The following is a 15,167-nucleotide window of genomic DNA, read 5'->3' on the forward strand; positions in this document are numbered from 1 at the left end:
TGGTATGTTATTTTATTCTCTATATTAATTCTTAGGCAAGAAGGCACTATGAAATGGGACAAACCAAGGGGTAAATGCTAAGAATAACTTTTAGTTTCCCCCCAACTTTTAACTGAATTTTAGAGTACAGATTAGTGATCTTTTTAAAGGAATAAGGTACCAATTTTTTCTCATACAGTAATTCTAAAAGACAGAATCACTCTCCCTCAGGCAACACACACACACACACACACACACACACACACAGTTTGACGTCTGTTTCAGAACAAGACAGCTGCTGTCTCTTAGTGTTAACAGAACAGCACTTGTGGTCAAAACGGCTTTGGGCAAGCTATGAATCTCACGTCCCATAACTGCACCTACTGCCTATAGATGACACTTGGGAGTTTGCTTTGTAAACAGTGAGCCACAACAAAGACAGTATTCCTTCCATTTTCAGTTTTCAACCTAAGAGCAGCAAAATAAGATAAAGCCCCATTTACTGACAGCAACCAGCTTGGACTCTGACAAGAAAGATCCTAACCATACCGACCACTAGCTCTTTCCATCATCAGCAGCCGCATCCGCACAGCGTGGAGGAGCGACGTCACCAGGATACCCGCGACCCGCACCTCTACGGCCTCCGCCCAGCTACCTGTTTCTGCTGAGCGGGGCCTGCCTGGCTTGATCAGCGCTATGCCAGCCCAGCCCGGGGTGGGGGAGGGGAACAGCCAGGCCGGCGCTCGGCCCCTCTCCTCCTCTCACCTGTTCGAGCGCCGCCTCTTCAGGAGGGCCCGGGCAGGGGGCACCGGTCGGTCACAGAAACGGAAAATGGTGCCGAGAATCCTAACCAGCCATTTGTACATACCAGGCCCAAGCAGCAGCGGCGGCCGACACACCCCGAGACGCAAACCCCAGAGCTGTCGCCGCCGCTGCCGCCTTCGCCGCCTCGGCTACCACCGCCAAGGTTCAGTCGCCGACTTGTGACGCGGTCCTAGGGCCCACAGAAACAACGTCCCCAGGGCTACAGGAGGCCCCGGCTGGCCACTGCTCCTGACGTCACCTCCTCCCTCCCGACCGGAAAGCATCTTCACCCTCAATCAGCGCACGCGCAACCTAGGTCCCCACCTCCCGAGCCTAGCAACCAGAAAGCCTGCGGGACGGTCCGGGTCCAATCGCTGAGGAGATCGCTAGGGCTGTGGGCGGGGTTTTCTCTCTGGCGGAGCCATTCCTGAGGCGGCCCGCGGGACAAGGCCCACAGGCCGCACGTGAGGCTTCTCCAACCGGGAGGGAGCGCTCCCGGGGCCTGAAATACAGCAGGGATCAGTAGATGTTTGAGTGCACAAAATAAAGATAAGTCAGGTTAATTAACAGATGTTTTCCCTGCTAGGCGCCCATAATTTGCTCATAACTTATGCCTGGTGCTTTATATGCACTGCCACCTTCATTTCTCCCAGCAACAACAGGCGATGTGAAGCCTGCTGCCCATTTTTAATACATAAGGAAAACGAGGCATAGATTGATTAAGTAACTGCCTAAGGTCACAAAGCTAGCTAGTGGCACAGCTGAAATTTGAACCTGGGTCTGCGTATCAGCACCAGTCCCTCGCCTAGAGTCTACTGGGAGAGACATGATTACAAATTACAAGATAATTGGCTGTCGTAAGTCAACTATACTTCAATTATACTTTTTAAAAAAGATAATTGGCTGCTGTGATAAAGGTGGGTACAAACTGCAGTAGGAGCCAGAGAAAGGAAAACTGTCCACTGGGGAGGGGAAGAGAAAGGGGAGAACTCAAGGAAGGCTTCACTGAAACTTAAGGATCAAGAGCTACCTGTGGCCTACTAGTACCTAATACTCTCCCCAAGAGTTGGCAGGGAGTGCCGCTAATTAGTCTCCTCTTATCTAGAGGTCACCCTTCCTGTTAATTATCAATAACAGAAGAAGCCCCACCCTACATACTAAAAGAAAATCCAGCCTCACCCCCTGCTCCCAACCGCCCCCAGCACTCTTGGGAATCCTCAAAGGTTTTCATACACCACGAATCCGCCCCTGAATGCATTTGATCCTTACCATGATTCAGTTAAGGTCAGTCTTCCAGATTCGCTTGAACTTCAACACATGCAATCCCCAGTACAGCCTCATCCTTGGCTCAATAAGCGTTGTTCGGGGATTCTGCTGCAACCCATCCATTAGTGCCCCAGAATCACCAACCACCCACCTGTGGCTACCACCACACACCTGGGGGGATGGCATTCCTAGATGTAGAAGCAAATCTTAAGTGTGGACAAGGGCTCCTCCCTCAATTCCCTAAAATACAGCTAACATCGGGCTGTTACAGATAGTTTGGGAATAATAGAATTAAAAAGCTGAAGAGATTCAGAGATGGCTATTACAAGTACAGCATCTAGAGCCCATTGCTTCCCAAAAGGATTCTCAGCCCCTCAAGGTCATCTCTCCACTCTTCTCAACAGTTTCTACAAGTCACCAACAGAAAATAATTTCTCTTTCTCCTTTATCCCAACTCCCTTCAGGCTGACTCCTAAATTAACATAAAAGAAGACTGCCATTGGCATTATTATGCAGGGTAGTTCAGCTGTGTCCCAACTCTCCATTCCACTATAAAAGTTAGTCAAGTATTAGTCACTATAAGACCACTCAAGTATTAGGAAAGAGCTCTCCAAAACAAGAGTGGTCTTCATTCAAAACATAAATCAGAAAACTGCAAGCTGCTTGAGAATAGCAGCTTCTCCCAGGTTCTGGCCACCAAGATATAAGAAACATTGGCATCAAGTCATAGAGCAGCCTACTACAACACCACAATGCAATTTTATTTCTTTTCCTATCTCATTAACAGCACCCACACACACCCAATACTGAAATGCTGGTCACCTCCCATAAAAATTGGAATTACAGACCTCTGTCCAAATCTCTGGACCTTATCAGCAAACAGTAATGATGCCAGCCCCTCCACACACATACACACCCACTTTGTGTCTTCTTAGTGTCTCTAGTCACCCTCTGAAAGGGAGAAAGGAAGGGGATTCAGCCTTACGGTCGCTTCCGCCTAGGTCTTGTTTGCCAGTTGTTGCCTTCGATGTCTTGTCGTCCACAGTAGAGGCATGAACCACTGCCCCTCCACTGGCCAAGGAGTGGGATTATCCTTAACCCCAAATCCACTACTGCTGCAGCCATTCCCAGGATCTCTTCACCAGAGGCCCAGAGGAGAATCCCAAAATCATATGGAATAACAAGGATATTGAGATTTCTGCCCTTGGTTTGGATAATTTGCATTGTTGTACTGCCGGAGGAGCACAAATTCCTTGCTTAAGTTTTTGCAGGATATCCTAACCGGTTGCCCCAGTTTTCCAAAAAGACCCTCCTCCTCCTTGTGCAGAGATCCTCTCCTTCAAGCCTCTCCAGGGCCCCACCCCCATCTTCCTCCTAACCCAACTACCCTGCTCAGAACAATGAAGACCCAGCCCTCTAATCCATTCTTCAGTCTTGCAAATTTTCCCCTTGGCCAGCATTCTTGGAGTGTTAAAAGATTTCCTCTGAACTTTGCTTTTGCTGACCCCTGTCAGAAGGGAGATCGGGGCCATTTGAAGGAAGAGGGGAGGAGCCCTCTGAGATGTTGTTGGTTTGGGCCTAATGTGCCTAAAATCGAACATAATTCTCCACCCTGAAGATCAATTTCCTTCTGGAGATAAACCCCTCTGGTACTCAAGAAAAACATGTCCTCTTGATAACGCGACTTTGATCTTATTCAATCTGTCTAATAATAACTTTGGCCTTATTGTGCCAAAAACAAGTACAGCTTTCTTGTCCTAGATTTTATTAGAAAATTTGCTCACAGTGACTGAGAATGGCTCAGCTGGCCTCATGTGTAGAGATGATAGCACCAGGCCCTACCGAAGCCTATTTCCTAATCTGTAAAATAGGGTTCATCAAACCTGCTTCTCAGGTCTGTGGGTGCACTAAATGTATTTGTGTATGTGAAGTCCCTACTTCCATGCCCAGCATAACTAAGTGCTTAAAGTTTCTGTTCTCTTTCCTTTTTCATATCTAATAAGCCATTTAACTTGCCAGTTCTGCAACCTACATTTTCCACAGATCTGTCCCTTCCCCTCCTCAATGGTTGTTGGCCTCGATCTCTCGATCTCTAACCCTCCCCCTTCCTTGAGGGAACATGAACTGCGAAGAAGTGTTACCCTAGTCTTACAGGAAACCACCAGAAGAGAAAAATAGCCCACTAGAACCAGTTAGAACCAGCTAGGCCCAGGATGGTGGAAAACCTGACCTCCAGTAGACCTTCAGCCTCATTATACATTCATAGTAATACATTTGCATGCTAAATAACACCCCCACCAGTGCTCCGACAGTTGACAGTTGCCATGGCAACAGCCGGAAGAGCCCATAAAAGGTCTGAAAAGGAGTGTTATCTCAGTTCCCAGCAAACACCCTTGTGCTTGGATAAGTCATGAATATTCCTTCCTCTCTTTACTCAATTCCCTGCTTTTACTTCGACCCTCCTATATAGGTAGTGTCTTAGGCCCAGCTGAGTTGAGAAGTTGGTTTTCAAAATAAGTTCCTGCTTCTCCGTTCTCTAGCCCTTGAATAAAGCTTTGCTGTTTCAGTCCTCGCATCGGTTTCATTACTGGCGACGCAAGTCTGAACAGAAAAAGAACCATCCCCGCTAAGAACCACCTGGCTAGGGCCCAAGTCGGGGACCATACGACCAATTTGGTAACACTAATCAAAATTATTGTCATTGAGGGCCTGATCATTTCCCACAGCGTCACAAGAGCTGACGCCTCTTCTATCCTGTCCCTCTTCTATGTATTTTCAGGATCTCTCTTTTTATGTCTTTTGTTGCTGTTCTTTTGTTACCTTTTGTTGTTGTTAAGAAAGGCAAATTTATACTTTCATTGTTCTTATTTATTAAGGAAAGTAAAATGTATAAGATACGTTTCTAGTCTTCTGTTAACTGAACCACTAAAAATGGCTGGGTTGCTTTTCACTGGGAGGTTTGTTTGGAATAGTCTGACTTAAAATATGTGGCAACCCTGAAATTTACTTTGGATGGGCCCAGGGAGAACCTCAAAAAGAGAGACAGCACCTCTGGGGGCAGCTGAAACGGAGGTGCAGCCGGAAGTGCAGGAAGCACCTGGTGAGAGGAGCCCTCCTGATTTAGACAGTGAGAGTCCCTCAAACGGTTCACGATGGTTCCAAACGGACGCCCAAGTCAAAAGTCACAAGGATAGACCTCTGAAATTACAGGGGTGGACTTTTCCATAGAGTTGTTTCCCACACAGACAACTCTGAGCATGCTCCAGGGAGTAACTGTCTAATGAAGGTCCAGGATTCTTATGACCAATGCTTGGGAAGCCAGCTAAATACAAATAAAAACAGAAACCTGACTCTAGTAACAATATCTTTAAATAACAGTTTAAGGTCCAAATAAATCTAAAAAACATGGCACCCAGGCTTTAAATATTGAACATTCTCCGGAAATTTTTGTTGATTTTTTTTTAAATGAACTTTTAGTAAGTAAAATACATTTTGCCTCTATCTTGCCAATGTGCATATAGGCCTTGCTAGAGCCATCTCTTCTTGAAATGTTCTGAATAGCACTCTGGAAGCTGTTACTGAAAGCCCTGGACTTCTGCTGATTTTGTTTGCTACATGGTTTGTAAGGAAGTCATGGTTTCTAAAACAAAGTAGCTCTTTTCCATGAAAAATATTTCTTAGGCCAGAAAAGTAGTAGGTAGACATTTTCCTTCTCATTTTGTCATGAACTACCCCCAAAAATTATTCACATAATAATAATAAGTTAACAATAATATATTATTATCTATAATCATATATATTACTCATTATATTTATTACTATTACTATATAATAATAATATATAAATAAGTGAACAAGAAAAAGCTAGGTTCCCACTGTCTTGAAGATAAAATCCAATATCCTAAGCATGACATACAGTTCTTCACAACCTTTCTTCAAATTTCTTTATCATTTCCCTATTCATACACGCCAAATTCTCACTCCCATTGATTCTTGTGCTGTTTTGGGTGCTGGAAGTAGAAAGGAGCACACAGCTAGGAAGTTATGGACCTTCTATGCCCCCAACAGGAAAATCATTAATAGTAACACAAAGAAGCCTCCCAACGGAAATGATTCTTATTCCTATAATTGGCTAGTTTCCAGGAAAATGTACATTGGCTCTGTCTAGATAAATACTTGGCATGGTACTAAAACTGATAGAAATTCAACAAATATTTATCAGGCAAGTACACTGATCTAACATGGGTAATGCATTCCATAACGTGTTCCTAAGAGAATGGGAAACAATTCCCCATTTGTTCCAGAGGGCAGTTGTTTTCAAATTAGTAAAGCTTATTGCAAATGGAAAAATTAAAAAGTTAGTGGGCCACCTGTTTGATTTTCCTATTTATGTCTCCTTAATTTATTTCTTTAAGCAGGAGACAAAAGACAAAAACAGACTTAAGTGCTAGCTAAAATCATTTACCTGGTAGAAGGTGTTTTTCATTCCCACATACCCACAGAGCTTCTCCACCGGATCCTTCTCAGTGTTGTACAGCCCACCTTCCGAGGGGAGGGAAAGGTGCAGATTGCATAACCAGATAGGTAATAACAATAGTTACCAAGCTGGGAGTGCATTTACCTTGGATGTAGGCATGGCGCTGAGAACTTTATTTGCAATATCTCATTTAATCCATATAACAACCTGGTGAGATTTGTAGTTTTACTATCTTCATTTTACAATTGAGAAAACTAGGAGTTAGAGAACTTAAATGTTTTGCTTAAGGCCATACAACTAGTGACTGGCAGACATGGGATTTGAACCCTGGTCAGTGGACCATTGCTCGGGAGTCTCCCATTCATTAGGTCTGAGGTGTGACACAGAAACTCATACACAAAACTTGTAAAAGCTCCCCGGCTGATTCTTACGTACCAATTCCTTGGAGACCATTGCTGGAATCTACTTCCTGCAGGGAATCCCCTGCTACTTAAATGTCGTGCAGATACAGGGAACTGAGAAACTTACATAAGAAATGCTGTCACTGCATAAAACACATACTTCAGATAGACGACACTAAATGACTAGTGGCTTTTGCCTGATATTTGGGATGAAAATGTATTTTTAAGTTGTTTCTGTGTTCATTTACTAGTTTATTTTTCAGCCCATCAGACCACCACCACAAGCCTAAGTGTTGCAAGCACTTCCACCAGAGAGAATTAAATTACCTTGTAGCTGTGAAGCACAAATTTAGTTACTTCCAACCTTGAGGTGGATGGATTTGGCATAGTTCTCTAAAGCTTTTGCATCAACTTTTCCTTAAAAAAAAAAAAAAAAAAAAAAAAGAGGAAGAGGAGAAGGAAAATGGAGAGATAGGAACTCTGGATAGTACCTGTTAAAAAGTTGTCTTTAATTCGAAGCATATTTTGACAAATACAGGTACATGATTGGACTTAATAAAATGTTCTTAATAAAATAAGACTGTCTTATGAGAAATGAGTATATGAATAAACATAAAAACTAGTTTTGTATACACAGGCCAACAGAATACTAACTGGGTTTGTTTCATTCACAAGAACAAGAAGGGAAAATATCTCAAATCACACTTGATTTCGACACACCAAGCCAAACAACTAATAAACCGCCCACAAAGAATGAAGCTATTTTGAACTCGTCATTCTGCAGAGACATATTATAATATTAAGATATGCATAAAGTTGTGTAAGGCAGAAATGTGCCTGACCTTTTATTGAAAAGAGGAGGAGTCACATGTCCTGAAAGGGAGTCACATGTCCTGAAAGGGTTGGGACCCGCCTGCAGTCCCTTGGGAACTTCCTGTTGTCACCACACCTCTGGATTAGTTATCTGAGCTCTCGCTGAGTGGAAAGTCTAAGACTCCGGGAAGGAAATCATTCTTCTTGTGAATGTGACACACACTGTCTCCAGTTTCCATATGCTGAGATTATCCTTCCTCATCAGTTTGATGTGCTTGGTGAGATCAGGTAGGTCATTTATTGAATGGCTTTCTTAATTATTTAAAAAATATTATTTGTATTACTGTCATTTTATTATCCTTTTAAATTCCTTCGTTGGGCTTTTAAGTTTCACACAGTCATTTTTCAGGAGGGAAGAAATGGATAAAATGAACTTTCTAATTCTGAAAAAAAAAAAAAAAAAAAAAGATTTTTCCTTAGTAGTAAAAGAAATAATTATTCCATTGAACTAGAAGGTTCTTCTGATGTAAAAAAAAATTAAATATGTTGAAAAATTTAGAACAGTGTTTTTTCTTCCATAGTTAAATTTTCTGTGCCTTTCCACCTCATTGAAATAAGATCATTTATTTTCTGGGAATTTTAAATTTTATTATAATATCTAAAACAGAGGGTAGGTTTTTTTTTAGCTTTCATGCATCAAGGGTTCATTTACATTATTCTTATAAAAAGCATGGTTTTATATTGTAAACGTCTTGGAATGGTGCTTGGCATGTTGATAACTTTAAAATTATTAATCACAATGAAGAAATAAAAATTAAAACAGTAATGTACACAGCAAGGTAACAAAAGTAAAGTGAAATGCTTTAAAAAATTAATCAATTCCTTTTTAGGAATTCAGTACTTTTTCACATAGTTTATGGTAATGAGGATTGGTACAATTTTTTTTAAGGAAAATATGTTAATATATTAGGACCCATAAAAATGTACATGCCCTTGAACTAGTAAAACCATTGCTGGGAATTTATTCTAAAGAAATATTTTGTAAAAAAAAAACAACAACAAAAAAACAAAAACAAAACCTCATATACAAAGTGATTCTATGTTATTTATAATAAGTTGAAACTAGATATAGCAGTAATGTTCCTACATACAGGAATGGGTAAGGTATAATGTATCAACTTTTAGAAATACATAGCCTTTAAAATAATTCTTAAGCTATGTAGAAACATGCAAACATGTTTATAAAATAATGCATCAAAAAAGCAGAACTCGGATTTGTAGATAAACTAAGGTTACAATTATGCTAAAGTCATGTATGTATGCCTGTACATAAAGTTTAGAAGGAAATGGAAAAATCAAAATAGTTGTATTATGATTTCAGGCTTATAAATACATTTTTCTTAATTTGTGCTTTTGGAGTTGATTTAATTCTAAGTTAAAATTAAACTAGTGATGATATTTTTCATTGAGAAGTCAATATTTTAAAGTTTGTATTTATTATCACTTTAAAATTTTTTTTAATAAAATAAATTAAGAGGTACCTTAAAGCAAGTGGGAACTAAACACAAAAACCTAATGATAATTTTGAGTACTTTCTTCCAGTTTCCCATTATACATCTCAGTTTACAAAGTTGGAACTTAATTTTTTTTGTGACCTGCCTTTTTACTTGCCTTTGTCTCATCAGTAAGTCTTGTTTTAAGTCATTCTATAAGACCCACTGCTGCAGGATAGAACCTAAGCAGATAGAGATACATCACAATAAACTCGATAAATAGCCAGAAGGAAAAAGCATAATTAAAGCTATAAGCTAAATCCAGATTTCTCAGTATCTGCAAAACCACCAATTTAGAACTTTAATGGGGGAGGGTGTTGAATAACATGCAGAAGTTATTGACTGTATTTGCATTGACTTCTTGTTTTTCCCTTCCTTGGCTTGCAATCCCCAAATTAGCAACTGATTAAGATGGGATTCTGAAAGCCCAAGAATACACATCATTCACTTTCGGAGATTTTTATTTTGTTGTTCTAACTGTTGTGAAATCATAATAGGAATGTTTGCCATAATCTTCACAGCAATGGCTAGCAAACTCTAGTGTGGACCAGAATCATTCTGGGAATTTGCTTAAAATGCAGAGACTCGTTTCTCCAGCAGTCCAGACTCAGTGGGTCTGGAGGGGGAGGTCCTGTAATCTGCATTTTAAACAAACCCTCAAGGTTTTTCAGCTTGCAGGTGGTTCAAGGAACACAGGCTGATAATTATTGTTCTAAATTAAGGCTGCTAGTCATAGGTATTTTTTAAAGTTACTCTGCAGTCGATATTTTGGCCTATGGCAACTTGTATAAAATGGGGTAGATATTTTCCTAGAGAGTCTAGCTTAGTGCCAAAAACAGAGAGAGAATTATTTCTTCGGATACTAGAAATCCTCCCTAGATGATTTATAACTCTGTGTGTGTATAACTCCTTCTCCAATACACAGGGGACAAAGGTGAGTAAGAAGGTGGGGTGTAAATTTGCGTATTTGTGCACGTGATTAAGAGATGAGAGTGAGGAAATCTGGCATCCCATTTGTTTTCTTGGTTATAGCCTAAAGAAATACAAGCTGGTGGTTAAAAGCAGGGATGTCCTTCCAACCAAGATGGCATCTTGCCCGTATGCTTCTGCCTGTCTCTGCCCCGGGTGAAAGAGAAACAAGGCTATTCCACCAGTTTTGGCCCTGGCCAACTGTGAACTCAACACAATCTGGCTCAGGACGAATTTTTAGTGCCAAATTCAGGGCGGTCCTCTGCATAAAAAAATATAAACTGAGTTACTTTTTCCGATTTAAAAAAAATCAATAGAATTTCATTGTAGGGACATGTCACCTTTCCTTTCTACTTCTGTCTTCAAAGTAGGAGTCTAACTCATTTTCTAATCTTTTCAAATCAAAGTTTCTGAGCTAAAGAAATTTTTATTTCTGGGACTTTAGGAAGTTCCTTCAGAGCAAACCTAAGAGTGTGCTCAAGTGTGGGTTTCTGGAAAGCTCCAGGCCTCATCAGTTAACACGTGGTGAGCTGTGACCTGGACACTGACCAGCATCCACTGCCCAGCCTGCAAAATACTCAACAATGTATCCCTTAATCTAGGTCTGAGTCTCAGTAAATATTTTGAGGCAGCCTTGACAAAGTTATTCATACACATTTGTGTCATATTTGGAGGTGGGTACACCTTGGAACCCAGAACTTGACATAAAAAAAGTGTGAGTCAGGGCCCTGCCTGTTTTACTTCCTGACTGGATACGGTTCATCAAAGTTAAATTAAGCGGAATGTCGCCACTGTCACTGGGGTTTGGAGGTTAGTGGACGAAATTTCACCAACCACGGGTCTGAGAAAAACTGATACTTTCATTTTTAATCACCTGACTTGGCCATATTGAGAGGTTCACCTTTGTTTATTTTAAAAAAAATTTTTATTTTAACAGAGGTACTGGGGATTAACCCACAACCTTGTGCATGTTAAGCACTGCACTGCACCAATGAGCGGCTATACCCACCCCTCAACATTTGCTTATCGACTCCCACAGAATCTCAGAATTTTCTCCCCTCTTTACCACACTCACAATTGCTTCATCTGCAATTCTATTTTCTCTTTTCACAGTCACCTCTTTGGATGTGAATGAGGAGTTTCCTCTCTCTGTAGAAGTTTTCCCCCAATCAGAGGTGTGGAGGATGAAATCAGTTCCTCCAAAAGCAGGTAGAAGCTAAAAAGCCAGAACTAAGTATGACACCAAGACAGCATGGGCAGCTTTATTTAGCTTCAGGGCAGTGTGTCTTCCGAATACGGAGTAAAAGGATCCCTTGGAAATTTCATCAGAAAGGGAGAAAGGTTGTCAGTGATCAGAAACAGGTATCTCCCTGTTTTCTTGATTGTAGCCTAAAGAACTATAGCTGGTGGATAAAAGCGAGAGACATCCTTCCAACCAAGAGGGCATTTTGTCTAGCCAACCCAATTTTCTGTCGTAAAGGTAAAGCAAACAACAGCTTATGTGGTCCCTAAGCCTGAGAATAAGAGTAATTTATTCTGCACAGGAACAACTACAATCCCTCCCCTACCCCCAACACAGACTGACCAAAGCGGGGGCTTTAGTTAACCTGCAGTGGTAGACAATGGAGGTCCATCAGCCTCAGGTTCCAAGGGGAAAGAAAGCAAGTTGGAAAATTGGGGTCCTGTTTTGATTTTGACAGAAAAAGTAAAACTTCTGCCCAGTCACTTCCAAAACACTTTTGTCGTTTTTCCCACTCTTTCCATGAAAGTGTGAAATTACTGGAGCCATTATTTAAAAACAGTCTTATTGAGATACAACTCACATACTATATAATTCACCCATTTAAAGTATACAATTCAGTGTGTTTTAGTATATTCACAGAAAAATGCAACTATCACCAGCCAACTTCAGAACACTTTCATAACCTCAGAAAGGAACCCAGTACCCTTTAACTATCTCACCCTGTCACTTCATCTCCTCCCATCCCCCAGCCATAAGCAACCACTATTCTACTTCCTGTTTCTATTGACTTCCCTGTTCTGGACATTGCATATGAATAGCGTCATAGGATGTGTGGTCTTTTGTGACTGGAGTCTTTCACTTATTGTAATGTTTTCAAGATGCATCCTTATTATAGCATGTGGAACCATGTTTGTTAACTAAAATGTATCCAGTTAGCTAAAAAATACTGCTTGATATAAAGGTGACAAGACACCTATCTGATCAACATTCTAATTACAAGAATAAAGTATGATTATTTTCAGGTCTTCTAATTAAAATTAAAAGAAAGTTTAATGCCTTGATACATTAATATTTTTAGATTAGGGTTGCCTTTGGTTAGTTAGAAAGCCCTGGAAATTTGTTCTCCTAAGTAGATATCTCTTGTCCTTTCAAATTAGTAGTTTGCAGATCTTAGAATTTTGTGTCCAAAAGGAATGTGAGGGTTAGTGAAGTGGCTAAGGAATGAGGAACCAAACTCTCATTTTCATATGAGAAAAATGATGGCCCAAATAGGTTATTTGTTTTACCTTGTTAATGACAGAGCCAGAAACAAACCCAGTTCTCTGGTCGGTGAGAAGCACTGTCACCTGTGCACTGGCTAATAAAGCTTCCCTTTTCCAAAATCCTTGTTTGGATTAAGAAAACTAAACTGATGGTGTGAAGGAAAAGCCTGGCTGGGCCTACTCGCAACTCTAAGTGTAACAAGTGTCGGATTACTGATCTGAGTTCTGCTGGGCTAACTCATAAATCTAATAAGTGTCGGTTTGCTGATTCCCTGCTCATGTTTTTTTTGCTAGCCAGCTAGATTTTCAGAGAGACATATCTGGCCTTGAAATGTTGGTTTGCTGCCTCCCTGCTTCTACTTTTGTGATAATGATGCTGCTAAAGCTATTCCATGCCTATTGGCCGAATACCCCAAGCTTGTAATTAATCCTATAAAACCTCATGCACACGTCTTGGAGGTGCTCAGAGCTTCGGAGCAGAAGCCCCTCTGAGCCCACCGGCACAATAAATCTGAGTACTCCAACCCTCCGAGTGGTGCTTGTTTCTTGGCCTGTCATTTCCGTAACATTTCAAGGAAGGAATTTATTTAAATTATTTAACAACTGTTTATATCAAATCCCACATTAAGTTATTTAGTCTTCATAAAAACCTTATAAGAGCAATACTATTAACCCAACTTACCATCAACAATTACAAATTTTGGCATCCAGTATGTACCATGTAATGCTTTATTTACTCCACAGACATTATCTCTCATTCTCACAACAGTCTTGACAGCAGGGCTGGGATTAGGATGAGGCAACTGAGGCACCCACCAGGTGCAGTTTAAAGGTGGAAGGAACATCCAAAGAGTAACCAAGATAAATTATATTTATTTATGACTTTTAAAGCAATTTAAAATTTTTAAATTTTTATGATATTTTAATGCAACATTTAAATGATATTAATATCTAAATAATATTTACTATCATTTAATATTTAATGCTAACAGTAGTATGCATATATTAATAATGCATATTATAATGCATAAATGATATTTTGATGTAATATTTTTAAAGACCAAAATCAAGGTAAATCTATAATGAATAAAACATCAAAAATTTTAATAAGATAGATGATTGCTTGTCTTACAACTATGTGCTATTGTACAATAGGAAAAATCATTTCCAATCTGCCGGCATTCCCGGGCCCATGCCAACTCACTTCCTTGCTAGCTGGTTTATGAAAGTTGACAATGGTGTATGAACAGACTAAATAATGAAAGGCTATGTTTCACTTGGCTGAAAATATGGGAGGATATTTTGATAAATTTATACATATGTATTTGATATATATATATATATATATATATATATATATATATATATATATAGTGTGTTTTTTTTTCTTGCCTTGGGCTCAATATGGTTCTGCAAAGCACTGCTTGACAGATTTGCATTATTATGATCATACTACACATGCAAAACTGAGGCCCAGAGAAGTTAGGTAATTAATTACCAGAGGTCACATAGCTAGTGGGCAATGGAGCTGGACCTCAAACATAGGTCTGTCTTCAAAACCCATGCTCTTTCCAAAATCGTGTTGTGTTTTTAAGACATTAGACCAAGGCTGGCAAGCTTTTTCTGTAGAGAGCCAGATGGTAAATATTTTCAGCTTTGTGGGCCAAGGGTCACTGTTAAACCGCTCAACTTTGCTTTATAGCAGGAAAACACCTATAGACAATATTCTAATGGGTGTGGCCAGGTTAGGCCTTTGGGCAGTCATGAATTGGATCATAACAAAATATCTCCAGCACAAATATGTTATCTCTGAAGATGTTATAGTCTGACTTCCCTGACATCCTACTTGGATATGTTTCTTTTAATTTAACAGAGGGAAGGCAGTGAATGATAATCAGGCCTGCTCTATGTAGGAGTCTGAATTCCTCACTGGACAGGAGACATCATCCATCCAATTGTAATTTTCCAATTGTAAACAGGTAATGGCATTTCAGAGTGACTGAATTTCAAACTAGTCTAAAGAGGAAAGGCAGAGTTTCTCCTGTTTCAAATAAACTCTAACAAAAGAGGGTAAGCTTTAAAAACCAGTTTAACATGTTCTGTGTTTCTCAGTTGAGTTCTGTTAATACTACCTCTGAGCAAACTTGACTTTATAACAAAACAATGAAACGATGAACAAGAGGTTTGCTTTCTGAAGGCATATATAGTAAGTAGTTAATCATTTTAGAAATAATATAAAGTGTTTCTAAAGTACAACATAAAGTTTAAAGAACTAGAGGGGGAGGGTATAGCTCAAGCGGTAGAGCGCATGGAGGTCATGGGTTCAATCCCTGGTACCTCCATTGAAAAAACCAAATAAATAAATAAACCTAATTACCTCCCGCTGAAAAATAAAAAAAG

The 15,167-nt window shown here is 40.0% G+C and overlaps 2 protein-coding genes across 8 annotated transcripts in view; one reads left to right on the forward strand and one right to left on the reverse strand.

The window, feature by feature from the left end:
• Positions 1-1,045, reverse strand: part of SENP2 (SUMO specific peptidase 2) — a 29,169-nt gene extending 28,124 nt beyond the window's left edge. For 2 of the 3 annotated variants that reach the window (XM_006188820.3, XM_014562710.2), the window contains exon 1: positions 745-1,045. In XM_006188820.3, coding sequence (XP_006188882.1) covers positions 745-845 — 101 coding nt within the window. In that variant the 5' untranslated portion in view covers positions 846-1,045. The remainder of the gene's footprint in view (positions 1-744) is intronic. The other variant, XM_032482883.1, reaches the window with a different exon arrangement.
• Positions 1,046-7,761: 6,716 nt separating this feature from the next.
• LIPH (lipase H) overlaps positions 7,762-15,167 on the forward strand; it is a 45,104-nt gene continuing 37,698 nt past the window's right edge. The window contains exons 1-2 of one of the 5 annotated variants that reach the window (XM_032482893.1): positions 7,877-8,028; positions 14,641-14,746. Coding sequence is in view for 3 of the 5 variants with exons in the window: in XM_032482891.1 (XP_032338782.1) it covers positions 7,980-8,028 (49 nt within the window). In the remaining 2 variants the exon portion in view is untranslated. Of the gene's footprint in view, positions 8,029-14,640; positions 14,747-15,167 lie in introns of all 5 variants that reach the window. The other 4 variants (XM_032482891.1, XR_004320982.1, XM_014562691.2 and 1 more) reach the window with 4 other exon arrangements.

This window comes from Camelus ferus, chromosome 1 (genome assembly GCF_009834535.1).
Source record: "Camelus ferus isolate YT-003-E chromosome 1, BCGSAC_Cfer_1.0, whole genome shotgun sequence".
NCBI lineage: Eukaryota > Metazoa > Chordata > Mammalia > Artiodactyla > Camelidae > Camelus > Camelus ferus.